This window comes from Pseudorasbora parva, chromosome 17 (genome assembly GCF_024679245.1).
Source record: "Pseudorasbora parva isolate DD20220531a chromosome 17, ASM2467924v1, whole genome shotgun sequence".
In the NCBI taxonomy this organism is placed as follows: Eukaryota; Metazoa; Chordata; class Actinopteri; order Cypriniformes; family Gobionidae; genus Pseudorasbora; species Pseudorasbora parva.
This window is the reverse complement of record NC_090188.1, coordinates 20,340,816-20,368,066: the sequence shown is the minus strand read 5'-3', so window position 1 is coordinate 20,368,066 and position 27,251 is coordinate 20,340,816. Positions and strand designations below refer to the sequence as shown.

General features: G+C 37.9%; 2 protein-coding genes across 8 annotated transcripts in view; both read left to right on the top strand.

The window, feature by feature from the left end:
• The window catches only part of kcnq5a (potassium voltage-gated channel, KQT-like subfamily, member 5a), a 162,124-nt gene extending 148,658 nt beyond the window's left edge, over nt 1–13,466 (top strand). For 4 of the 7 annotated variants that reach the window (XM_067420817.1, XM_067420816.1, XM_067420818.1 and 1 more), the window contains 6 exons: nt 2,175–2,283; nt 3,332–3,463; nt 3,764–3,874; nt 5,472–5,579; nt 6,722–6,851; nt 9,615–13,466. In XM_067420817.1, the coding sequence (XP_067276918.1) occupies nt 2,175–2,283; nt 3,332–3,463; nt 3,764–3,874; nt 5,472–5,579; nt 6,722–6,851; nt 9,615–10,682 (1,658 nt within the window). In that variant the 3' untranslated portion in view covers nt 10,683–13,466. The remainder of the gene's footprint in view (nt 1–2,174; nt 2,284–3,331; nt 3,464–3,763; nt 3,875–5,471; nt 5,580–6,721; nt 6,852–9,614) is intronic. The other 3 variants (XM_067420821.1, XM_067420820.1, XM_067420819.1) reach the window with 2 other exon arrangements.
• A 923-nt stretch (nt 13,467–14,389) lies between these two features.
• Nucleotides 14,390–27,251, top strand: part of ddx43 (DEAD (Asp-Glu-Ala-Asp) box polypeptide 43) — a 27,161-nt gene continuing 14,299 nt past the window's right edge. Inside the window, exons 1-2 of the mRNA XM_067421893.1 lie at nt 14,390–14,851; nt 15,216–15,271. Of these exons, the coding sequence (XP_067277994.1) occupies nt 14,509–14,851; nt 15,216–15,271 (399 nt within the window). The 5' untranslated portion in view covers nt 14,390–14,508. The remainder of the gene's footprint in view (nt 14,852–15,215; nt 15,272–27,251) is intronic.

Sequence of the window (27,251 nt, the reverse complement as noted above, 5' to 3'; positions counted from 1 at the left end):
TACTATCAACTGCCGGATTAATAATGCTAAAAAATGCATTTACAGCAACAATACCGTGCAGTATCCTCCACTGCAAATCCCCTTCCGGTTAGGTCAACGGTGGCTTGTACATAGTTCTCCACACAGGTCTACAATTCTTTTCAACCCCAAAATGAGCAACCCATGGTGTTTCTACCCGCATTTTCAATTTTTCTTTGTTCAGTACTTTGTTCAGTACTTTTTGTTCACAACTTTTTTCCACTAATATCACAAAAATCCAACCCTTTAAAACTTTTAACCGGAAGTAGCTGATGAGAATATTCCTCTTCCATAAACGTTGGTAAAATGTCCATGCTTGGAAAAATGTCACTTTTTTCCGGTGTAAATAGTCCACTAGAATTCCTAAGTAAAAAAAAATTCTTCATCATTCATTTTCTCTTTTATATTGACCCAGACATTGCGCCACAGCTCCCACATTTTCAAAAACATTGCCAGCAACTCCTAACAGTTGTCGCAACGTAGTCATTTTTGCTGCTATTCGAATGTTTGTCATTCCCGGCATTGTCTTACCAGTAACATCCAGCCTTGCACCTTTAATTAAAGGTTCTTCAAGTAGCCAATGAAGTGATGGCATAGACACAGTCCTTACCGTTTTTACTAATGACCAGGCCTTAAGAACACTGCGGTAGTATGACGGAAGACTTGTTTGAATAAACTGCGTGAAAGCACTGAGTTGTATAACGTCTGTTGTATAATCCAAAGTTTTTCTCTCTGGGTAAAATAATTAAATATTTGCCAAAACAAAATGAAACCTGTACAAAATATATCAAGGCTCAACAATGCAACAGAAATGTCACTTTCCCTATAGGATGTCATGCCATTTACATTTATGCATTTGGCAGACGCTTTTTTCAAAAGCGACTTACATTGTATTTTAAGGTACGCATTTTTTGTCAATTCTTGCTTTCCCTGGGAATCGAACCCATGACCTTGACGTTGCTAGCGCCACGCTCTACTGGTTGAGCTACAGGAAAGAATCATGAAAGTTTATCCTTTGCGCGTATTTTTAAGCCTTGCCAATTAAAATATTCAAGAGCAAGAAGATGCAAAAGATAACTTAATTTGGTACTCGCTGTGTGATAATATTGTATGCACACATCCAAAGCTCTGAAAGCTGCTTCTCAGAAGCTCAGAGTTCTCTTTCACTGCTTCTTGCGCTGGAACGGACATATTCACACAGAATTATATCAAAAAGCCTATCTTGCCGAGTATCCTAGTAAACACATTCGGCTGTGGCTTAAGTGAAGGTAAACAGTAAGAGAAAAAAAAAAAACATACCTGCGTATCAGTATATTGGATCCGTGCACCTCATAAAGTGACAGCAGCCTAATATTCCTGCTGCACTGCTGTCTGTTTTAAATGGATCCAATACATGTTCAGTGAAGATGATTTGATGATGCAGCAATAAACTAGCTATATTCTTTACTAAATGTATTTGTATTTGAACTTTGCTAATTTATGACAGGATCAAAACATTAATCTATTTTAAGGACAAAAATGCAGCCGGATCTCACGAAAAATGCGTATAAATAGTACGAGTGTGCAATGTCGTGGAATGTATATGCCAAAACTCATTTTGGCATGCATATTATACGCTGTTTTTCACGCGCATATGATACGCACCCACCCCACTACTCTAAACCTACCCAAGAGAGCGTGTCATATATACGCCATAAAGTGCGTATCATATGCACGCGAAAAACAGCGTATCATATGCACGGCAAAATGAGTTTTGGCGTATACATTCCACGACATTGCACACTCGTACTATTTATACGCATTTACGTGTGATCGGGTTGCAAAAATGATATCGGAATGGGCCAATAGTTGTTTGTTAAAATTGGTATCCCTAATAAATTATTTTGCCTTTCAGTTTAATTTGATGCTTTCTTCAATACTTCTATCCCATGCGTATGCTGTAAAGCTCAGTGGAGAGTGGGGTGACCTGTGGTCTGTGTGTGTCGGTCCAGGGAAAGATTTGCTTTGAATGCTATTTTGATTCATAGCTGTATTGATCTGCCCTCGGCTTTCTCTACTTTTTTAGCCTCGTTTTGTTTTCAGCCTTTTTGAGGAGCTGCTGTAAAAATGTTTCTGCTTGATATGATTCACATTCTTTCCCTTTCTCTCACACACAGCTGACACCAATCTCGGACCGGATGATGCTTTTGATGAGAAGGGCTGCCACTGTGATGTGACTGTCGAAGATCTGTCTGCCCCACTAAAGGCAGTGATCAGGGCCGTCAGGTTAGTTTGACTTTCCAGAGTGTCTTTTTCTCCGCTAAAGGAAGTGGCTGCAGATTTGAACGCGCTCATTTTGACCTTTCTGCCCTCTTGATTGAGCCATTAGGTTTTTAGACCATAACTGCATTCTGTCTCCTGCTGGGTAAGGCCACTATGTTGCTTCAGGTGACTTCTTCTTTCGCTTCCATCACCCCTAACTATTAGGGTGTCTCAGGATGGCTGAGATTTTTCCCATTCCTCTTTCCCAGGGTGTCGGATAGACATGCTCACAGTCAGTTCTGCTTACACATCAGCTCATCTGACATGAAGAAAAACTGACATGGGCTTGGATCTGTAAGACGTTACAGAGACGGATCACTGAGATTTGTTCCCCTCTGTGTCAATATTTGCAGTTCCAACGTCATGAATAGAATAGGCGTGGGTTTCAGTGTGCCTCTGGTAATACCTGTGTTTACACAGCTAATGTCATTCATCACGCATAGCTTTACTTGAACATGAGCCTTACTTGAGTAATAATATTATTATTAACTGTGTTTTTAAAGCAGGGTTATATCTGATTATATTTTTCTCTGGGTCAAAAACTGTTCTGATATCTGTGACTTATTTCTGCCATCTAGTGCAAGCTTACAGAACTTGCAGGTTTGATTATTTGAGACTTTCAAAGAGGTTTGTTTTATGTTGAGTTGAGTTTTTACATATATATGCACACTATACTGTATGGTTTATATCTGCATACATAACTGGAACAAAGTTAACTCTGCTGACGTTTTTGTTTCATTCTTGTATTAAGTACAGAGATATCAAAATTTAATGAGGTTCACGTTTGAAACAATTAAATCATTCATGGTTTAAAAAAACTGATCAAGATTATCAATTTATTTATTTACTTGCTTACTTTCTTAATTGTACAATTGTGCTTCTTAAATACATATATCTTGTAACCACACAAAAAACCTGTTAAATATTTCATATTTTTTTCTTTACTTTTAATATATTTGCCGGGTTTCAGTATAATATCTCATCGAAAGTTAAGTGCTGTTTCTTGTTTCAGGATAATGAAATTCCATGTGGCCAAGAAGAAGTTTAAGGAGACGCTGCGACCGTATGATGTGAAAGATGTGATTGAGCAATATTCTGCTGGTCACCTGGATATGTTATGCCGTATCAAGAGTCTCCAGACTAGGTGAGACAAACCAGCACTTTTTGTATGGTAAAAATATCTTCAACTCCAGCATGTGACAGAAAGTTATAAATTCATTTGTAACATTTATGTTTATAGTTTAACTTTTATAGTTTGGTTTTTGCATACATTTCTCACTTACACAACACTTATTAACAAATGCAGTTAGCACAAGGACGTACTTGAAGAAGGAAACTATTGATCTGCACTGTAAAGAAAATAGTTGAACTTTTTTCCTATGCATACTTTTCCATGTCCGTGTCCGTGTCTGTCTTATCTCCCTGTCTGCGTTTTCCCATTCAGGTTAGACACCATTGTGGGTCCACAGACCTTCAGTACCAAAGCCAAGACCTTTTCTTCTCCTTCCCTGCACTTGTATTACAGTCAGGCCAAGAGGAAACACTCTGCCCCAGGGTCAGCCCGACCCACAATCCCCCACCCCAAACCCTTTTAACTCTGAAACATCCAGACATGAGTCATTTGCTGAGGCTGTGTGTCTTAATTTGACCATTATCTTCTAGACATGAACATCACAGAGATAATAAATGCTATATAAAAATAATACACATTATTTTGTATTATTAATAAAATAAAATAAAAAGAAAAATAAAAAAATATATATATATATAAATATATATATATATATATATATATATATATATATATATATATATATATATATATATATACAGTATAATTATTATAGATTAATACAATAAAAAAAATGTTTTATGCTTCACTGACTCAAAGCCTCAAGCTGTTGGCTCTGTCCTACAAATTCTTGACTCCTTTGCTTTTCATCATGCAAAACTCTCTCCTGTTTTAACAAGGTTGGCCAATGCTATCCAGCATAACTGTTATGCAGTGCATGGTGTTAGAAAAAATTTGCCTGTGTACTGGACTAACTTTTTAGATTGATTTCTCCTCGCTTTCCTGAGCATTTGGGTTTGTATCCTAAAGCTTCGTTTTTGTACAGTTTGTAAAACATTTCGCCCGGCATGGGATGACCAGCTAATCAAAAAAACATCTTAGTAAAACTTTGTCATTCTTCAATATTGTGAACCAACAGGTGTGTAATCAACGTCTCTGATTTGAACAACCATCTCTAACTGTCAGGGTTAGTTCAACAAAAAATGAAAATTCTGTCATTAATTACTTACCCGTTCGACACCCATAAGACCTCTGTTCATCTTCGGAACTCAAATAAAGATATTTTGGTTGAAATCCGATGGCTCAGAAAGGCCTCTATTGACACCAATGTCATTCCTTCTCTCAAGACCCATAAAAGGCACTAAAGACGTCGTTACAAAGCCCATCTCACTACAGTGGCTCTACAATCATTTTATAAAGTGACGAGAATAGTTTTTGTGTGAAAAAACAAAACAAAATAACTTTGTAAGGCCGATTTCAAAACAAAGCTTCAAACCGTTATGAATCAGTGTATTGATTCATGATTTGGATCGCCAAAGGCACATGATTTCAGTGGTTTGGTGGTTTTATGACCGATCCAAATCATGAGTCGATACGCTGATTTATAACGGTTCGAAGCTTTGTTTTGAAAATGGCCCATCATTTTCATTGGGGCGAGGGGGGGATTATTGTAGAGCCACTGTAGTGAGACGGACTTCTTGTAATGATGTAACATGTCTTTAGTGCCTTGAGAGAGGAAATGATATTGGTGTCAATGGAGGCCTTTCTGAGCCATCGGATTTCAACAAAAATATCTTCATTTGTGTTCCGAGATTGAACGGAGGTCTTATGGGTGTCGAACAACCTGAAGGTAATAACAGAATTTTCGTTTTTGGCCGAACTAACCCCAATTGACTTTGAAGCAACAGTTCAACGAATTTGAAAAGTTTCGATTTTTCTATATGCATGTATCTGAGATCAGTAGTATCTTGTTTTAGTGCCATAAGCTTCTTCTTCTCAACCTTCTCTCCTTTTTTCCTTTCTTTCCTTTGACGGCACAACCTTAAAAATGTACTTGACCCCCGTATGTTTTCTCATCTAGACTCGCCACAGCCGTGGGTCCACATCAGACACTGAGTACCAAAGCCAGGAACCTTTCCTCTCCCTCTCTACACTTGTATTACAGCCAAAGCAAGAAGAAGCATGCTGGGTCAGAGGCCTGTAGAAGGCTGGGGTTCTAGTCATGGGGCTATACTTACCTGAATCAATTCACACTGTGCATTGGGTCCAATGGCGATGATGTATTTAACTATAAACATTTAGAGGGTTTATTTCCATATGTTATGAGAACCGGGACCCATCCACACATCCATTCACCTAGTAAACAAAATCAGTATCTACAATGAATCTAAGTGGCAGTGGTTGTCAACCTTTTTGACTGCAAGGCCTCCCTTTGTCCACAATTAATTGCAAAGGCCAAATGCCTGCTAATTATTCATACTTTTCTGGATAAAGATTTAAAAAAAAAAAAATGTATATCATATCCAAAATTGGCCACTGAGATTGGATCTGGTCTGGTTCTGGGAAGAAAATAAATTGGAAAAAAACTGAATTGAGTGGCTGAATTATAATAAGAAATATATTGGCTTTTAGTTATTTTAGCTTACTTTAATGTAATTTTAAATCATTTTAACCTTCATCATTGGACTTGTACTTGTACATCACTTGGAAGTATATACTGATTAATAAATAGTTGTATGTTTTCAACCAAGGATATGATTATAAATTCTGTAGCACACACTCTACACAATTGGTTTAGCTAATTGATGTTGGTTTAACGCAAATACTGCATGATAGATTTGGAGAGACGAGGAAGCATTCGACAGCTTTTCTAACAACACAAAAACATAAAGTCACATACTGAAATGTGAAATCCAGGAATGATTACAAATAGTGTACATAATCTGCATCTGCATGGAAACGCTTGGATAATCATACACTACACCTGAAAATATAAACTACATTATGCTAGAAATCTTGCATATTTTGCATATAACCTTAGGCATATCCGATACTGCCATCCTTACATTATAGCAAGTAACATTTAGAATGTAAATAATCCTATTCTCAATTGCATTGACTGTAATTAATCATTTACTTACTAATTTACATTTACTTACTGTCTTTGTAATATAGAAAAAATAGATGATGGTGATGCACTAACTTCGTTTCTTTCTCACTAACCAAAGCCCAGTTTGATCCTGCTGTGCTGTGCCATGCTCAAGCTTGAGGAACAGAAGTGTAAATGTGTACATCCTCACATATGCTCAAAATCACTTTTTTTCTTTATAGGGTGGATCAAATACTAGGAAAAGGCCAGATTTCGGTAGACAGAAAAGGCAGGGAGAAAATCCTCCCAGAAGGAGAGTCCCTGGAGCATGACATGAGCATGCTTGGCCGTGTCTGTAAAGTAGAGAGACAAGTAAGCCATATTGGTCTAATGAAACTTACACTACGTTTAAAACTTTGGGGTCCGTAATATTTTATTTTATTTCTTCTTTTGTGCGGATATATATATATATATATATATATATATATATATATATATATATATATATATATATATATATATATATATATATATATATATATATATATATATATATATAATAGGGGTGTGCATTGGCACTACCTTCACGATTCGATTCGATTACGATTCACCAGGTAACGATTCGATTCAATTCAATTCAATTCGATTCTACGATGCATTGTGATGCATCAAAATTCTACTGCACACAAAGCAAATTTCAAAAAAGCAAAAAATCATTCAGTCATGAGGCAATACAAGCAGATATTAAACAACAGATTGTATTGGCTGCTATGTGTCTCCTGTATCTTTGACATAAAAGTTATTAAATAAAATAAAATGTAATTAACCCTTAAATGCATGACTGTTTCACCAAACATTCTTACATATTCAGGTCGTTAGCGACCCAGATCTATATTTAACATGGATAGACCTCTACCTGTCGTGATAATATATAAAACTCCTGATTTTAGAGTAACAGCTAGAGAAGAATCAAATAAAACCTATTTCGTTACCTTTTGGAGCTTGGAAGGATTCAGTTTGAGCAGATGTTTAATACCATCATCATATGACCTCGTCAGAGATCGTTTACCAGTATATTCAGCATCTGCCTCATATTCGCGATCTCCAGCATATTCTCCAAACTCATTTTCAACGTCTTCAAAATCAATATTTTGAGCACTGACAGCTTTTTGACCACATCCATCATCAAGAGACAGTGACACTAACATATGATTGTGTTTAGTACTTGCTCTCTGAAGTAAATCACTGAGTCATTTCAAGTTTTGCAGATATAATTATTGTTTCGTTTTCTGTCAGAGGTAACTATGAGTGAAACGTCACTTCATCATTGAGTATCAGACATTGCCACCTTGTGGAATAAAGGTGAATTGCGCCGTATTCGTCATTATAGATTCATTTATTATTGTGCAAAAAATATATACGTACAATCCTACACACCTCGGGTCATTTACACATCTATCGCGGTCATCTCCCTCCGCCTCAGCCATCTTCCTTGTTGTTGTTGTTATTCTCCCGGAACCGGAAGTATTTGAAACTTCACAACTTTATCGTTCCGCCAGAAAATAAACAGTGACATAATCGATTATGGCACTTTGCCGCATCGATGCTGAATCGTTCATGCCCCGCATTGCGATGCATTGACGAATCGATTATTGTTGACACCCCTAATATATAATACAACTACAAAATATATATATATATATATATTAGGGATTGTACATTGCATTTTTTTTTTTCGGTTTCATCATCATTTGCCTCCATCCCAATATATTAATAGTTAATAGTTAATAGTTAATAGTTAATGGTAGAGTTATACTCATGGAACACTACAGTTATTCACAGTCACAAAGTTCATTATTTGCATCCATTTTAAAGCCTTGCTGTTTAAACATTTAATTTGTGTGCTTATGCACGGTTGTAACATGCACTTTTCCAGTGCATGCACTAAATCGCTGTCAAACGTGATTACTGGACTAAGTAGACGTCTTACTGCGTTAATACAATCAAATACACACATGGTATACATAAACACAGTATTTCTAAAGTGAAATTCAATTCGGCATGTGTCTGATGCACATGTCTTAAATTGACAGCAGCGCAGCCTAGTGAACACGCTGAATGGACAGTTCATCTCTAAAATAATGTCATTATTTACTCACTCTAATATTGTTTCAAACCTGTATTCATTTCTCGATGACAGGGTTTTCATTTTTGAGTGAACTATCCCTTTAATGTTAATACAACAACAAAAGACAGAAAAAATCACTCGCTGCTTTTGACTGAAAAACGAATACAGTAGCTAAGAATCAATGTATATCTTAAAGCGAAGACAATGTAGTTTTATTTTTACATTTATTTATTTAATTTCACACTTAAAGGCTACTGTAAAGCTCTGAGCTGCTACTTTAAATCTTTATATATATTTATTCTATATTATACAATACACTAGAACTGTGTACAAGGGTTTTTTAAGTAAAGTTTTAAGTTTAAGTAAGGTCTTTCAATTCCTTTAAGTAAAATAAAGAAAGAGTATTGCAATAAAAAATAGTATTTTTTCTCCTTAACCTCTCGCTGTTCCTGTCGCTTAAGAATAGAATAGCAAAAAACCGAACCGAAAACCGTAAAAGGTATGTATTGAACTGTGGACTAACTGTATGTATGTATGTATGTATGTATGTATGTATGTATGTATGTATGTATGTATGTGTATATAATGAAGTTATTTATAAATAATGTTACAGAATATTCAGCTGATAATATTAAGAAATGACTGTTAGGCACTAAATCAGCATATAAAAAAAAATTCAAGGATCATATGACACTAAAGACTGGAGAAAAGGCTACTGAAAATTCAGGGTTTTTTTTATTAATACATTTTAAAATATATTAAAATAGAAAAAGTTATTATAATTTGTAAAAAATATTTCACAATGTTACTTTTTTCAATCAAATATCAATCAAATATTTGCAGGCTTGATAAACATAAGAGACTGCTTTCAAAAACAAAAACATTTGTGTACCAACCCCAATTTTTTGAACAGTATTGTACAGTCACATGTTTTATTATTATTATTATTTTATTAGACATTCAATTCAGGAACTTCAATTTGATTTCTTATTTTTCATATAATACAGGTCCAGTCTATTGAGTCAAAGCTGGACTCGTTGCTGGATATATACCGGCAGGTGTTGCAGAAAGGCTCATCTTCGATGCTTGGTCTGTCTGCTTTGCCACTGTTCGAGCTGGATCAGACCTCCGACTACCAAAGCTCCATCCATAGCAAGGATTTGTCGTCATCCTCCCAGCTTACTGGCAGCGGCGTGTCTCATTCGGGCAGCAGTAACCTACACCGTGGTCTGCATCTTGCTCTGGCCCCTAGTGAACTCAATTTGGGTACTGGTTACCCACATTCTGCCTCCTCCTACTCAACTTCTCCTCTTCTCAACAACCAACCCTCCAGCCCGGACAGTTTCTACCCAGTGTCCCCTCCTCCCATTCTCACCCCCAACAACCTTTCCAGAAGTCACCAGCGATTCAGTGAGCTGACCAGGCCGGTCCCGACAATCCATTCGACCTCAACTACCCTTCAGCTCCCGCCAATGGTACCGACGTCTCAAGGTCGGTCTACCAGCCTTATCCCAGAGACACTACAGGAGAGCCGGGCGGAGTGTCTGAGCAATTGCCTCTTGAGTACCCAAACTGAGGTTGAATCAGACAGGGAGGCTGAGAGTATTCAAAGCACGGTACAGCTACGGGACAAGCCCGCACGCAACCCCAAGGAAGATGGGTCATGGAGAAGACACTTGAGCCTTGACATTGATCCTCTAATGCTCATGTCTTCCACAGCATCTGCTTCGCTACAGGTTGAGCGTGGGCTCGGTAAGTCTCTTTCCGCTCAGAACCTCATGCTACCGACTGCTGCGGACTGCCATCCCAGCCTGTCCACTCGGAGCAGCGGAAGCAGCAACAATGAGTCCAGCGATCGCGAGCCGCTGGCTGACTGGGGCGATACAGAGCTGTTCATCAATGACAAAGAGTTGGACACCACGGAGGGCGACAGCTACCTCCTGCACCAACAAAGCAAAGATACAACCTTCTCTTCTGAGCTGCTACGGACAGGAGCCAGTGGGCCATCTCCCAGCCAGGCTGGACCAAGAGATAGTCTCGAGTCCCATAACTTGCCTCACGTATGCCTCGAATAACCCCCGGAGCACAGGAACCTCACTGTGGAGACTGGACACAACCTCATTTCCCTCATGTTCTTTTCCAAAGGAAATGGAGCGTCCTGTACGCTCGATATGTTTTCTAATTTTCACAAGAAAAAGACATGCTGTTCATACGTTTCTTTTTCATACGTACATATCATTGCATGGACAATTTGTTAAAAAGAGAATTTATAGTAATGAGAAACTTGGGAAAGAAACATTAAAATATTCTGGGTTAATATATGTTAAGCTCGACAGTTTTTGTGGCATAATACTAATCACCTCAAAAGTTTATTTACAAAAAAATAAAAAAATAATGGTTATGGTGAGGCACTTACAATGGAAGTGAATGGGTCTAATTGGTAAACAAAGTACTTGCTGTTTGAATATGTAACACTGTTCGTAGTTATGGGAAGAAGGAGACAGGAACCAGCGAACGTTCAACAAACTTTAAAAATATATATTTTTTTATTTTATTTAGTGCTTTCTAGACTGAGAAAAGACAGAAAATGTATTTTTGTCTCATAGGGATGAAAGACAACAATTCCCAGAATGCTTTGCTGCCCTACGAGGTCACTCGCAAAGCCACCGCTACTAGATTACTGAATCACTTTCACTTTCCCACCGCGACCGTGTTCATTTTCATAAAATCAGTTCAGTTAGAGAACAGACACTACAATTAAAAACTTTAACGTGTCTGTTTAATATGTGATTTAGTCACTGAGGGAGTCTCACAGCCCAAAACGCTGCAGGAGTCAGATATATTGACAGTCAAAGCTTAACTTTCATAGGAATTCGTTTGAGAAGTTGAAAGACTTACTTGTGCTCAGCAGTGCTCTGCTTGCACACCAATAGGTATGACATGTTAGTTGTCTAGTACAGTTCCAATCATTCAGCAGGACTTCACCGAAAATGTAGTTTTATGGGTGTGAATACAATTTTAGAATGTGAGCTACACAGATCACATAATATATGTTTTAAGAGGAATTGATGTGAAGCTTAAATCACTTACATTAGCCCCATTCACTTCCACTGTAAGTTATGTTATTCATCCTAATATACTGTGTATTAGAGAGGGTGAATTTCCAGTTGAAATTATTTTTTTGTTAATCAACAATATATGCCATAAGCACTGTTGTTTGAGCTTAACTTGTATTTAACCCATAATATCTTTAACAAATATAAGAGTTATGTTACTGAATGGGCACTTCTTTCAGTCTTGCATGGGATCGGCATGTTTAAAATGAAACGGCAAATAGGATTGGAAGCGTGTATGCACCTGTAGTAATAAGCCCTCGCTCAGCTTTAGGATGCATTTCTCACTTCCTTCTGAAAGTTTGACGGATCACTCATTTGCATGTGTTAAAAATAATAGGGTGATCCGCAATAAACCAAATGGTCTTGGTCTAAAACCATTTTAAAGCTATGTCAAGAAACAAATGCATCTTCACACTTGTGGCTTTCTTAATTTAACAATGTCCTTTAAAACCTAAGAGTCTTAACATCTGAAGAAAGACGAATGCTCTTACTAGAGGGATGTTTTGGTGTAACGTCCTGTGAGGAGGTATTTTTGACATTCAGCTTTTTGAAGAGCACCGATTTCTGAATTTACTAATTCCGAGTCCTCGTGTAGATATTTGGCTGCTAAAGAAAGAAACGAACAAAGAAGATATCATTTCTATCATGACAATAAATCACGGTCACAAATTCACAACTAATTATTGTAATTCAATTTCACATGTATTTTGATTGCTTCATAACCTGCATCCATATAATCAGAAATTGTCTGGCTGTCAATTAGGAAGTCTCACAAACTATTGGAATTGCTGCAATATTTCTGTTGTATTTTCTGAATTGTTTTCCCCCTTTCAAATTCTGTAGCAAACAGGCGTCTTATACCCAAAGCTTTGTAACCGTTTTTTTTATTCCATAATTCTGAAAGGTACTATGAGTGCTTTAGCTAAAATGCTTGTCTGTATAACTTAGAATGTAACTTGTATCGTTAAGTGTATGTCGAATATTCATGATTAGCTGTGTTTGTTTCGTTTCTCCTTTTCGTTCAAAGCATCTGAGGTGTACATTGAGGATGTTTTTGGCACTGTACAATTGGAAGCACAACTGTTCAGATGTGTCGAGGAAACCTGCAAATGTGATGAATTATTTTAACATAATTATGCTTTAATTAAGATTTATAATCCAGAGATAGTTAAGATGCTTATTTTACTCTAGAGTTGAGGTAAATAATATAGGCACCTGAGAATTGAACTAAGGAAATGTCAACAGCCGTGGAACTAATTGATGCTTGAAATGCATAAAAAAGGTTGTACAGAAATATTAGTCTTCTTAACACATTATAATTAATATTACTATTGCTATTGATTTTTTTAAAAGTTTTACTTAATTTGTAATTCAATGTTTTACGGTGCCTTTTGCATTTTATTAAACCGTTATAAAACTCATGTATTCATAACACCACTCATACGTTGAACTCTTATTGAAATTGTTATGTTTATATTTCGATAATTGCACATTCTCTGTTTGGCTGTGAACTTAAAGTGTCTGTCAGTTAAGGCAGCATTTCTTGGTTTTACCACCAGATCAAATTATTTATTATTACACAGAAACTGGCCTTAATATACATGCTTGATAATGTTAGCGTCGTTCAGAATAATTTATTTAATTGTGCACATAACAGAGTTGATGCTCTGTGATTTAAAAAAATGCAAAATGAAAATTTATGATCATGATAATACTTAAATAAACAAAAGACTTGAAACTTGGCCTAGAGTTATTGATGTCAATGCCTGTGCATGCCCTGTCTTATTAACAGTTCTTGGGCCTTTATTAGTCCAAAAGCCCTTTGTTGCAGAAAGTGGCTCTCAAAGCCCAGGGATCCGCAGAGGTACTGCATCAATTAGTATGGCTCTTTTAAATCTTTTCTGGAAATATTTTTATCTGACCCAGGAAAAAAGTATTGAATTTAGTATTTTTTTCTAGTCATTACATTGTTTAAAACATAACACACACACACACACACACACACACACACACACACACACACACACACACACACACACACACACACACACACACACACACACACACACACACACACATATATATAATTACATGAAATGACAGTGTTCTTTGAGCAACCTGTAGGCTAATGAAAGTGCAAAGTGAAGTGTAATAATGGGAGTAGTAGCCTAACATTTGAAAACATTTCATAAAAATATCTACTATTTTATAGGAACATTGATATGTGATTTATTTCTCTATTCACCTTTGTCTCCCAAAATCAATGCCTGATAAACATGCTTTAAGTTCCGGTGTTCTCTGTACTGAGGAAATGAACTCAATGCCCTGTTTTGTAACATAAATCATACAATTTTCCAGTGGTGTTGATTTATAACAATTTGAAAATTAGTCAGATATTTAAATGATAATTAGCCAACTAAATATTTCCATAAGATTACTCAATTTGATCATGGTACAATGGAGGTAAAAATAGACAGCAAAAAACGTAAACAATGTCGTTGACCAAAATGCAACTGTTACTATACAACATTTTTTTGTAATTTGGAATCAGTTGCCACTGTTAATATATAAAATAAGAAGGAAATATTTTTAAAGCCAAGGTCCCTTTAAGAATAAATATTAGTATTTTGTTAAAACAGCAGTATCTAACGTAAATTATAGTTGCCATGGTTGCCATTTGGGATCACGTGAGCGGATATTGAATGGGGTGATCATTCAGTGACTTGGTGTACGCGAGGGAAGTGTCGATTATTCGAACTTATTGCGTTATTATACGTTGTTTTAAATGTCGGACTGGGAAGATGATTATGATGCGGCTGGTGTGGCGATTTCAAAGCCGTTACCCGTTCAACCCGTACAGGCACAGTCATGTAGGCCTCCGTCTCCAAGAGTCGCGAGGAGCCGAGAAACCACGAGTGCTGGTGCAAAGTTTGGTGGAGGGGGCGAGCAGTGGACCAACTGGAGGGACCGAGGCTTTGAATCAAATATTAGTGACGGTGCAGCCGTAAAAAAAAACACATACAGTCGTTCCAGGACTGGGCCTACTGGATGTCGTGGTAATGGCGACACTTCGGGTTCATCACCAGTAAATCTGCATGTGGAAAACTCTTTGGTCGGGAGGATAATAGGTAAGTAACGTTAACGTAAGCCAGTCATGCAGCAGTTTTTCAATATATCAACTGTCTCTCTTCACTGATGTCCAATTTTCTCGAGCGTTCTAATCAGGTTATTTCGAACAAATCGGTTGAAACATGTTGGATTTGTACTTATTGGTCGAGAACCTTCCGCCAGAAGATTCGCAATGATCATCGGACAACCGATGAGTGAAGTGATAGTCAGACAGACACTCAGTGGTGAACTGAGGAGGATCTGGCTAATTTAAGAATGACCAAAATTGTACCTTGTCTTTAAAACTGTTCAAAACAACCGATTCTCGGACGTGAGTTGGAATTCCATTACTTCCGTTCTGTGTATGTCTGTCCGTTTGCCCAGGTCGAGGTGGTGCGAAAATTCGGGAGCTTGAAGAGAACAGTGGAGCATCGATTAAGGCAAGTTAAGTACATTCTATTGCTACCAAACAATACATTTGGATCAGTTTTATGATGGATAGATGCGCTTTTGTGGACTTCAAAAATGAAACAAGTCACTGCCGTTATAAAGCTTGGAAGAGCCAGGATATTGTTTTTGAGTTTATTAATCTGAAATAAGAATTGCCATATACACCCAGATGACTTAAAGCAGAACCAGGTAACTGTTCAACCTTCATAATATATTTTCAAGACTCTTGTTATGATACATCGACATGCAATAGGTTGAAAGACGCATCTGCCATAACCTGACGGGGTCTGTATTGTTTTAAATCGTACTTTTAAACTTCAGGTTTAGGGTAGTAACCTGAAAACAAAAAGAAGTTCAAAATTCGACTGCTTTAAGGCATATACGTCACTTCCACCACCACCCCGGCGTGTACAAGTTTGGTAGGGCCTACATTCTTGCAAGTAAATACATAAGATGTACAAAATCATATTTTAGGATACCTAACATATCTGTGATATTTGTTTGTCTTGCCTCAAGCTGATTTTTCAAATTTGCAGATTCATCTATGGTAATTTGATATTATAATATTGACGACATATAACGTTATTACCTACCACTCAAACATTGAATTGAAGTATCATATAGATTCTGTAAAACGGTAACCAATAGACTAGGGTACTATAATGATGCTGTCTTGTAAACGTGAGCATTTGGCGTTTGAAAAAAATAAAACCCTTGATAATATATTCATATGACACGCTGAAACATTTGCCACTACCTGGGATGAAGACATTTCACACGCAGATGTTTCACAAACGCAAAGCAGAACACCTGCGTATGAACTCCTTCTGCAGTGTTCAGGGCTATCATGGTTGTCATGTCAACAAATGCAAGGCAAGGCAAGGCAAGGCAAGGCAAGTTTATTTATATAGCACATTTCATACACAATGGCACTTCAAAGTGCTTTACATAGAAAGGAATTAAAATAGGGCTAAAAAATGCATAAGAAAAAGAATACAATGTAAAGAGAATTAAAAGTAATAAAATGATGATAACCAAAGAAAAGAACAGGTAAACTAAAACAGTTATAAAAAATTATTTAAAAAATGATGCATAGATAAGGTGCAGTCGGACGTACAGTGGCACAGTGCTCATTCAGTAAATGCACAGCTAAACAGATGTGTTTTGAGTCTGGATTTGAATGTGGCTACTGTTGGAGCACATCTGATCTGTTCAGGAAGCCGGTTCCAACTACGGCTGGCATAATAGCTAAAGGCAGACTCTCCTTGCTTTGAGTGAACTCTTGGTATTTCTAACTGACTTGATCCGGCTGATCTGAGTGATCTGTTGGGTTTGTATTTAATCAGCATATCTGCAATGTATTGAGGTCCTAGGTCATTGAGAGATTTAAAAACAAGTAATAGTACTTTAAAATCGATTCTAAATGTAACTGGAAGCCAGTGTAAAGACCTGAGGACTGGTGTGATATGGTCATATTTTCTGGTTCTGCTCACAATCCTGGCAGCAGCGTTCTGTATGAGCTGCAGCTGTCTAATGGTCTTTTTGGGAAGGCCAGTGAGAAGTCCATTACAATAGTCCACCCTACTGGTGATGAAAGCGTGAACCAGTTTCTCTAAGTCTTGCCTGGAGACAAAACATCTAATCCTTGCAATATTTTTCAGATGATAGTATGCTGATTTAGTTATTGCTTTGACATGACTACTGAAACTCAGGTCTGACTCCAAAATTACACCAAGATTCCTGACTTGATTTTTTGTTATCAGACCTTTAGCCTCAAGATACGCGTTCACCTTGAGAATTTCATCTTTGTTTCCAAATGTAATGATTTCAGTTTTGTCTTTGTTTAACTGAAGATAGGTTTGGCACATCCAGTCGTTAACTTCATCAATGCATTTGCACAGCGAGTCAATGGGGCTGTAGTCATTAGGTGACAGTGCTAAGTAGAGCTGGGTGTCGTCAGCATAGCTGTGGTAAGCAATATTGTTCTTTTTCATTATTTGGCTCAGTGGCAGCATATACAGGTTAAACAGGAGAGGTGCTAGAATTGACCCTTGTGGGACTCCGCATGTCATGGACGTCCACTCAGACTTATGGTCTCCTATACTCACATAATAACCTCTCCCTTCTAAGTATGATCTGAACCATCTGAGGACCATCCCAGAAAGCCCGACCCAGTTTTCCAGCCTGTCTAGAAGTATGTTGTGGTCAACAGTGTCGAATGCAGCACTGAGATCGAGTAGAACCAGAATTGATGTTTTACCTGTATCAGTATTTAAGCGAATATCATTTATAATCTTTATGAGCGCTGTCTCTGTGCTGTGATGCGGTCGGAAACCAGATTGAAAATTGTCAAAGAATCCGTTTGAGTTTAAGAATTTGTTTAGTTGATTGAAAACAACTTTTTCGATGATTTTGCCTATGAAGGGGAGATTTGAGATTGGTCTGTAGTTGCTCAGTATGGAGTTATCTAGATTTCTCTTTTTCAGAAGAGGCTTAACTATTGCAGTTTTAAGGGCGGTTGGAAAAGTCCCATAGAGAAGTGAGGAGTTCACCACTTCTAGGAGATCTGCTTCCAAACAGTTAAACACACTTTTGAAAAAAGAAGTGGGGAGTGCGTCAAGGGTGCAGGTTGATGTTTTAAGATGCTGTACTGTGTCTTCTAAAATTTTACCGTCAATTGTTTCGAAATCAGACATAGTAATTTTCCGAGGGTTTGGTCTGATCTGACTGACCCCAGAGCAACTAGAGGATGTGCTGATCGCCTTTCTGATATTTTTGATTTTCTCTGAGAAGAAGGAAGCAAACTCACTGCATTTGCTGTCTGAGAGCATTTCTCTGGGAATGTGACTCGGGGGGTTTGTTAGTCTGTCTACAGTAGCAAAAAGAGTGCGCGTGTTGTTTATGTGTTTGTTTATAATATTTGAGAAGAAGGTCTGTCTAGCTTTGCCTAGTTCAACATTGAAAGCATGAAGGCTGTCTTTATAGATGTTATAATGGACTACAAATTTTGTCTTTCGCCACTTTCGTTCAGATTTTCTGCATTGTCTTTTCATTATTTGAACTGCTGTTGAGTTTCTCCATGGTGCCTTTTGTTTGCCACTCTTTTTCCTGACTTTCAGAGGGGCAATATCATCCATTACACTCTTAACTTTTGAGTTAAAGGAGTCAAGGAGAAAATCAACAGAGTCTGCAGATATGCTTGGTTTTAGAGATAAAGCCTTCATAAACAGCACATTAGTGTTCTCATTTAAGCATCTCTTTTTGACAGAGACAGATCTAGCTTCAATGGCAGGAGTGATTGATATGTCAAAGAAAATACAGAAATGATCAGACAGTGCCACATCCTTAATAACAATTGATGAAATGTTTAGACCCTTACTGATAAGTAAATCTAGAGTGTGTCCACGATTGTGTGTGGGTCCATTTACATGCTGTGTCAAATCAAAAGTGTTAAGAACAGACATGAGCTCTTTTGTTGTACTGGATTCAATATTATCTATGTGAATGTTAAAATCCCCAGCAATAGCAAAACAGTCAAACTCTGAGGAAATTATTGATAACAGTTCTGTAAATTCCTCAATAAAGGCTGGAGAGTACTTTGGAGGCCTGTAAACAATGATAAGCAGGATGCGTGGAGAACCTTTTAACACAATACCCAGATATTCTAGAGACAAATAGTCACCAAATGATACTTGCTTACATTGATAGAAATCTTTAAAAAGAGCAGCAACACCCCCACCTCTCCTAACTGCTCTGCAAACACTCATAAAAGTAAAGTTAGGAGGGGCTGCTTCATTGAGGACTGTTGCACTACAGTTTTCTTCTAACCACGTTTCATTTAGAAGCAAAAAATCAAGGTTGTTTGTGGTTATTAAGTCGCTGACTAGGAATGATTTGTTCTTAAGTGAACAGATGTTTAAAAGTGCTAACTTAACAGTATTAATTTTTTCACCCACATTAGTCTCAGTTTGACAAGTGACAGGCAGCAGATTATATTGGTTTGTTAAACGGCCTGACAAGGCCTTAGACTTTCTTTCACGTAACAGAACAGAGATAGAGAAAGAGGCAGACACACTGGGTTCCCACTTGTTTTGTAAACATTTGATAAAGTTACTGTTATCATAGCGGGGACCCAAAACACATCACTGAGAGCTGGAATCAGTTGTTTTTGGTTCACCTACAACAGATGGAGGAGGGTGTGGGCCCTGGCGTTGTGACCGAAGAAATCTCACAGGAGGAGGGGGAGCTGGGCCCACAGGCTTTGGTGGTTGTGGGGCTCGACGCTTTTTGGTTGATATCTGGGGGCTCGCAGCAATTGAGTGTGATAGTCTAGTTCCAACAAAAATCAGTTCCTCCATTTTCTCTGAGAAGCCCAGATGCGGGGATGCTGGAGAGAGGAATGACATGTCCGGTGAGAGGGGCTGTTGCTCTGGTGTTATCGGAAGTTGAAGTATGTTGTCCTGGCTTTGCTGTCCATTTTCAAGAAAGTCATCTTTGGGTGCTGAATCTTGGAGCAGTTCTAATCCTTCACAGTCTGTCTGTAGTGAGCTCTGTGGGCAGGGCTCAGCTGGGAGTGTGTCCATGAGCAATTGTTGTGGCTGTGTGGAGTTCTCATTGTCCTTGTGGGATGTGTCAGCCGAGTGTCCATTCAGGAGCTGAAATGAAGTCCTGTGGTCATCCATACTCTGTATCAGGTTGAGTGGGTTAAAACACACAGCTGAAGGATGATGAAGGGAAAAATAAATATTGTCCTTTAGCACTCTTGCACCAAGTTTGTTTGGGTGGTGGCCATTTGATGTAAACAGTTGTCTCTGACTCCAGAAGAGATTGAAGTTATCAATGAAGTTCACTCCATTCATGTTACAGGTTTTTTGCAGCCATGTATTAAGCCCAAGCAACCGTGAGAATCTATTTGTTCCTCTTGCTGGCAGTGGTCCACTGATGAACGACTGAACTTTCAGTTTTCTAAGTGTTTCAAAAAGTTCATTGAAGTCCGACTTCATGAGTTCTGACTGCTCTCTCTGAATATCGTTCTTCCCCACATGAATGATTAGTTGATTTGCAGTCTTATGTTTCATCAGAATGTTCTCAATTTCCCTGTTTACATCAGAAATGGTTGCTTGTGGAAGGCAGCATGTAGTTGTATCTCTGCTGCGAATGTTTCTGACTGTAGAGTCACCCACTATCAGAGTCCTTGGCTCGGCTGTGCTCTGAGCTGAGGGCCGCTGTCTGCTCGACCTTGAGCGCCTGTTAGCATTAGTGTTAGCTGCGGGCTGATGCAATCTGTGTTCGATCATATTCATCACGTTTGGGGATTCCTCACCCACATTCATTAATACTTCAAATCTGTTTTCGAGATGTATCGATGGTGGTCGGAAACTAGAGTTTGCAATCCTTGTGTCTGGGGTAGAGCATGCAACGGCAGCAATATATGAAGCTCGTGACAATCTGATGTCTCGAGTGCGTTTGGGTCTTGCCCCCTGTTTGTGCCATCGATTAGTGTGTTGATCAATTTCTTGTTTCTCTATCTGTTGAGTAGCACTACATTTATGGGACTCACCGGCTGTGTGCGGAGGGCGTTCGCGATGAAGCTCTGCTGTGCGATTCGTCCGGTTTGGTGGTTCCGCAAATAACTTTGTTTCAAGAACTGCAATCCTTTGTAAAAGTCTGTGGCAGTTTGTGCAGCAAGAAGATTCCTTAGCTAGAGGAGGCATTTTCTTATCCTTTCGATAGTAGGCAGCTGTGTTTTCCCTTCCGGAATGTAAGCTGATGGCAGCGAGAGGCTGGTCGGATGAAATGTTCCACTTTTTTGTAGTAATCCAGTCAACAGAGTTTCTAGTTTTATCGTTGAAGTCAAGCTTTGTTGTTAGAGCACTGTGTTGATTTGCTGAAGTTAAAATTATGAGATAAAATATAGAAGCGATAGAGCAAAGCGCGGAGCAGTAAGCAAGAGCGTCCGAACAGTAGCGAAGCAGGGACTATCCCCTGATGTAAGAGTGTACCACAGTAGTAGAGGACAATACTGTTTCCCAACTGTAGGGGGAGTCCGAAAGCGAAACCTACCTGGTGCTGCTTTAAAGGGATAGTTCACTTTAAAATGAAAATTCTGTCATCCTTTACTCACCCTCAAATTGTTTCAAACCTGTATGAATTTCTTTCTTCAGCTGAACACAAGGGAAGATTTTTTGAAGAATGTCAGTAACCAAACAGTTAAATGGAGCCACTGACTTCCATAGTAGGAAAAAAAAATAGTATGGAAGCCAATGGCTCCGGTTAACTGTTTGGTTACTGACATTCTTCAAAATACGTTCCCTTGTGTTCAGCTGAAGAAAGAAATTCATACAGGTTTGCAGAACCGCTGCTGGCCGCCTTGATGCCCTACGCATCATTACTGTGAGGGTGCTGAGAGAAAATTCTAGTGGTGCCCCCCTCAGCACTTGGTGCCCTACGCGCAGCACGTGATGTGGGAGCGGCGGCACTGCAGGTTTGAGACAACTTTAGTAAAGGATAACAGAATTTTCACTTTAAAGGGAACTATCCCTTAAAGGGTGAGTAAATCATGTGCTATTTTTTATTTTTGGGTGAACTAACCATATTTCGTCAGTATGAGAAAAAAGTATGTGTGATTAAGAACAAATACCTTTCATTCCCTGTTAACCCTAAATGTAAAGATAAATATGATTTACCGTTGATAGCCTGCAAAAGAATTTAAGAATATGATTGTGTGATGTTGGGGATTCCAATTTATGTCGAAAATGCGAGTTGGAGATAGAAACGATTGAACAGTTGTTTTTTTCTGTGCAATGTGGTAAACACATTTTAGAATAATTCATTCAGTTGGATACAGCAAAAAAATCATGCAAAACTGATACTGTCAAGAGAAACTATTAAGTTTGGTTTATTTATTAAGGATAAAAAGGTATCTTATGTATTATAGAACTTGTTGTTTTTGCTGAAATTGTACACACACACACATTTACATATATATTTGTGTATGTATATATACATGTGTGTGTGTGTTTCTTCAAAATACCCCCACGATTGTTGTTGTTTTTTATGAGGAATTCCTAGTATCGGTGGAAGGGATAAGTCCCAAAGCAATGTATTTGTATTGGAAGATGTTGCTTTTATAATAAAAAAGGAAGAAAAATGTTTTTGTACTCCCATACTATAGAATTAAAAAAAATACATATATATATAAATACATACATAAAAAAATGTATTATTTATACATTTATTTTCTTTTATATACAGTCTTGTTCAAAATAATAGCAGTACAATGTGACTAACCAGAATAATCAAGGTTTTTATTATATTTTTTATTGCTACGTGGCAAACAAGTTACCAGTAGGTTCAGTAGATTGTCAGAAAACAAACAAGACCCAGCATTCATGATATGCACGCTCTTAAGGCTGTGCAATTGGGCAATTAGTTGAAAGGGGTGTGTTCAAAAAAATAGCAGTGTCTACCTTTGACTGTACAAACTCAAAACTATTTTGTACAAACATTTTTTTTCCTGGGATTTAGCAATCCTGTGAATCACTAAACTAATATTTAGTTGTATGACCACAGTTTTTTAAAACTGCTTGACATCTGTGTGGCATGGAGTCAACCAACTTGTGGCACCTCTCAGCTGTTATTCCACTCCATGATTCTTTAACAACATTCCACAATTCATTCACATTTCTTGGTTTTGCTTCAGAAACAGCATTTTTGATATCACCCCACAAGTTCTCAATTGGATTAAGGTCTGGAGATTGGGCTGGCCACTCCATAACATTAATTTTGTTGGTTTGGAACCAAGACTTTGCCCGTTTACTAGTGTGTTTTGGGTCATTGTCTTGTTGAAACAACCGTTTCAAGGGCATGTCCTCTTCAGCATAGGGCAACATGACCTCTTCAAGTATTTTAACATATGCAAACTGATCCATGATCCCTGGTATGCGATAAATAGGCCCAACACCATAGTAGGAGAAACATGCCCATATCATGATGCTTGCACCTCCATGCTTCACTGTCTTCACTGTGTACTGTGGCTTGAATTCAGAGTTTGGGGGTCGTCTCACAAACTGCCTGTGGCCCTTGGACCCAAAAAGAACAATTTTACTCTCATCAGTCCACAAAATGTTCCTCCATTTCTCTTTAGGCCAGTTGATGTGTTCTTTGGCAAATTGTAACCTCTTCTGCACATGCCTTTTTTTTAACAGAGGGACTTTGCGGGGGATTCTTGAAAATAGATTAGCTTCACACAGACGTCTTCTAACTGTCACAGTACTTACAGGTAACTCCAGACTGTCTTTGATCATCCTGGAGGTGATCATTGGCTGAGCCTTTGCCGTTCTGGTTATTCTTCTATCCATTTTGATGGTTGTCTTCCGTTTTCTTCCACGTCTCTCTGGTTTTGCTCTCCATTTTAAGGCATTGGAGATCATTTTAGCTGAACAGCCTATCATTTTTTGCACCTCTTTATAGGTTTTCCCCTCTCTAATCAACTTTTTAATCAAAGTACGCTGTTCTTCTGAACAATGTCTTGAACGACCCATTTTCCTCAGCTTTCAAATGCATGTTCAACAAGTGTTGGCTTCATCCTTAAATAGGGGCCACCTGATTCACACCTGTTTCTTCACAAAATTGATGACCTCAGTGATTGAATGCCACACTGCTATTTTTTTGAACACACCCCTTTCAACTAATTCAACTAATTGCCCAATTGCACAGCCTTAAGAGCGTGCATATCATGAATGCTGGGTCTCATTTGTTTTCTGAGAATCTACTGAACCTACTGGTAACTTGTTTGCCACGTAGCAATAAAAAAATATACGAAAAACCTTGATTATTCTGGTTAGTCACATTGTACTGCTATTATTTTGAACAAGACTGTATGTATATATATATATATATATATATATATATATATATATATATATATATATATATATATATATATATAATTATTTTTTTTTCACATCATACATTTATTCATTTCGATGTTATTTTATTTCAACATTTATTTATATTTACATTTATATATTTATACATTTATTTATTTTTACATTTCTTTGTCTGTAGGGTAATGAGGAGGGCGTGATTTACCTCAGACATAGCTCAGAGTAGGCGAGGGCGACGCATTGAGGCCACAGTGACACTTTGTGTAGTGGCCGAAATACAATAAGTATAGCCTGTTGACATTGATACTGTGATGAAAGACTTGAATAGGTATATGGCCAATCTTGTATCACAGGTTGTCATATCACCCTAACTGTACTGTGTGACATGGATAGGCTACTCTTTGTTCCAGCCATGGGCGTAGAACATCGTCTGGTCTGGATTTGTAAAATGTCCTGGGCAAACAAACATGAAAAGCAACATCTTTAACAGATCTGATTCTGATAACAGCTTGATATTTTACATTACCGGTCAGAACATACGGAAAGAAAGCAGTGCACATATAGGCTACAGTGAAGTCAATGCAAGCATATTGATCAATGCATTAAAAACTAAGACCACAAATTCACTTCACTCATGTTTAAAACAAATATTTTATATTTATTTTATATTGTGTACATGCACAGCATGTGACAAACATTTAAAATACAGCGCATATTTCCAACATTGAATGAGTCGTTGGTTACAGTAGAATATTTTGCTGCGTAACTTCACGTGCGGAAAGTCAAAGCATCACTGAGTATAATGGGTTTTTCTTGCTGTGGTCTTATTTAATCACATGTCTTAGGCCAAGTTATCAACTGGAAATATCCAGAATTAGATTAATCAAATGTGTCCATGGAAACAGAGGTGAAACACACACGTCATGCATTAAACATAGATGACCATCCTCTTAAAGCACCTGTCGCTTGCCTTTATATTTTTGAGATTGCATTTTAATATTTAATAAACTTTCAAAAACAATACTGACAGCAACAGAAACAACCATTTTCTCTAAAAAGCAGTGGTTTTAAACAGATCCATAAACCTCCATAAACTGATGTCCAGGGCCAACCTTATGACCTATGACTTAACCGGTGATATAAGATTTTGGGCATATACCTATCCAAGTCACAAATGTGGAAAGAGAAACAAAATGTTCTACTCAAGTAAAAGTACTATTACTTCAAGTAAAGTCTAAAAATGTACTCAAGTAAAAAGTAGTTCAAAAATGAAAATTTTCATTAATTACTCACCCTCATGTCGTTGGACACCAGTAAGACCTTCGTTCATCTTCGGAACACAAATGAAGATTTTTTTTGATGAAAGCTGATGGATGAGAGAGACTTCAGACCCACTCACAAGACCCATAAAAGGCACTAAAGCCATTGTTACAGAGTCCATCTCACTACAGTGGCTGTACAATCATTTTACAATGCGATAAAAATAGTTTTTGTGCACACAAAAATCTTATTAACGACTTTATCCACCAAGTTATTGACGTGAACTCGACGCATGCGCGAGAATATGACGCAGCTCCACCGTTCGAATAATGACCCGGAACAGGAGGAGCGCCGCTATTGCGTGAGTTCACGTCCGAGACCTACATGGAAGACAATAACTTAGCGGTTAAAGTCATTATTTAGATTTTTTTTTTTTTGCGCACAAAAACTATTCTCGCCGCTTGGTAAAATTATTGTACAGCCACTGTGGTGAGATGAGAACAACGTCTTTAGTGCCTTTTATGGGTCTTGTGACTGGGTCAGTGGAAATATACTGAATGCCAATGGAGGCCTTTCTGAAGCCTTTCTCAGCCATCAGCTTTCAACAAAAATATCTTAATTTGTGTTACGAAGATGAACGAAGGACTTACGGGTGTCCAATGGCATGAGGGTGAGTAATTAATAGGGATGCACCGATCCGATACTCGGGATCGGTATCGGCTCCGATCTGCCATTATTTGCCGGATCGGGTATCGGACAGAAAGGACCGATCCAAATTCGATACTGTGCGCATAATATTCTGTGTTTTTGTTAAGCCCCAGCGCCCCATAAAAGGCACAAAAACCTTATAAAGCATCAACGATTCGTGCACTATATTATAAGTGTTCTGAAGCCATTCCATCGTTTAATGCGAGTACAGATTAGTTCACGTCAATGCTTCCCTCCACTGCGGCTGTCAGTCACTCTCCATTCAGCTTTAAACTGTCACGTTCGGTGACACTCAACACAATGAAACTTTCCAAGATTATTTATTGTTTCTGTTATTATGCTTGATCTGTAGATAACGCTCTAACGTTATGGTTTCTCAAAAAAATGGCTATCTGCTGGCGTTTATTGCTGTAAACCGTGTTACTTTCTACCGGGTGTCAGTTAGATCACAACACTGGACTAGTTATTATATTGTTTTTCACACACAGTAACTGAAATGTTAAACTGTTAAAATAAACGGCTTATAAAAATACTGCATAGATATACTACGCGTCTATATCTTGTTTTAAACTTCTCGATGCGGACGGAGCGCGGCACGCTGTGAGCGTCTATGACTGTGGCTGTGAGCATGTGACTCCGTGTTGCTTCAAGCACATCATCCTGCGCACGGGATGCACATAAGCTCTTTGTGCCGCGCTGTATTATGCTACTGAAAGCCTTATTAATAGCTTTTCTTGTTCTGCTCTATCTATATGTTGCTGCCTCATTAAAAATATGCATTATACATTTAAAATAAATGCAATTTCTTAGTATATAGGCCCTATTTCTATAAATATATTTACTTGTTTTTCATGAATATATTTTGTGTAACATATTTTACCAGATTTACAGCTAGTTATTCACTTTTGTGGTTTCCTTTATTTTTTCCCAACTAAATGTTTAGATTTTATACAATTATTGTGCACTCGTGATTTTATAGCTTTTGCTGCTGTATTATTCACCAATCTAATTTATTCAATTCTACACACTAAGGCTTAGAAATTCTACATAGACAAAACTGCATTGGTATCGGATCGGTTTAGTATCGGTATCGACCGATATTCAACATTTTTAA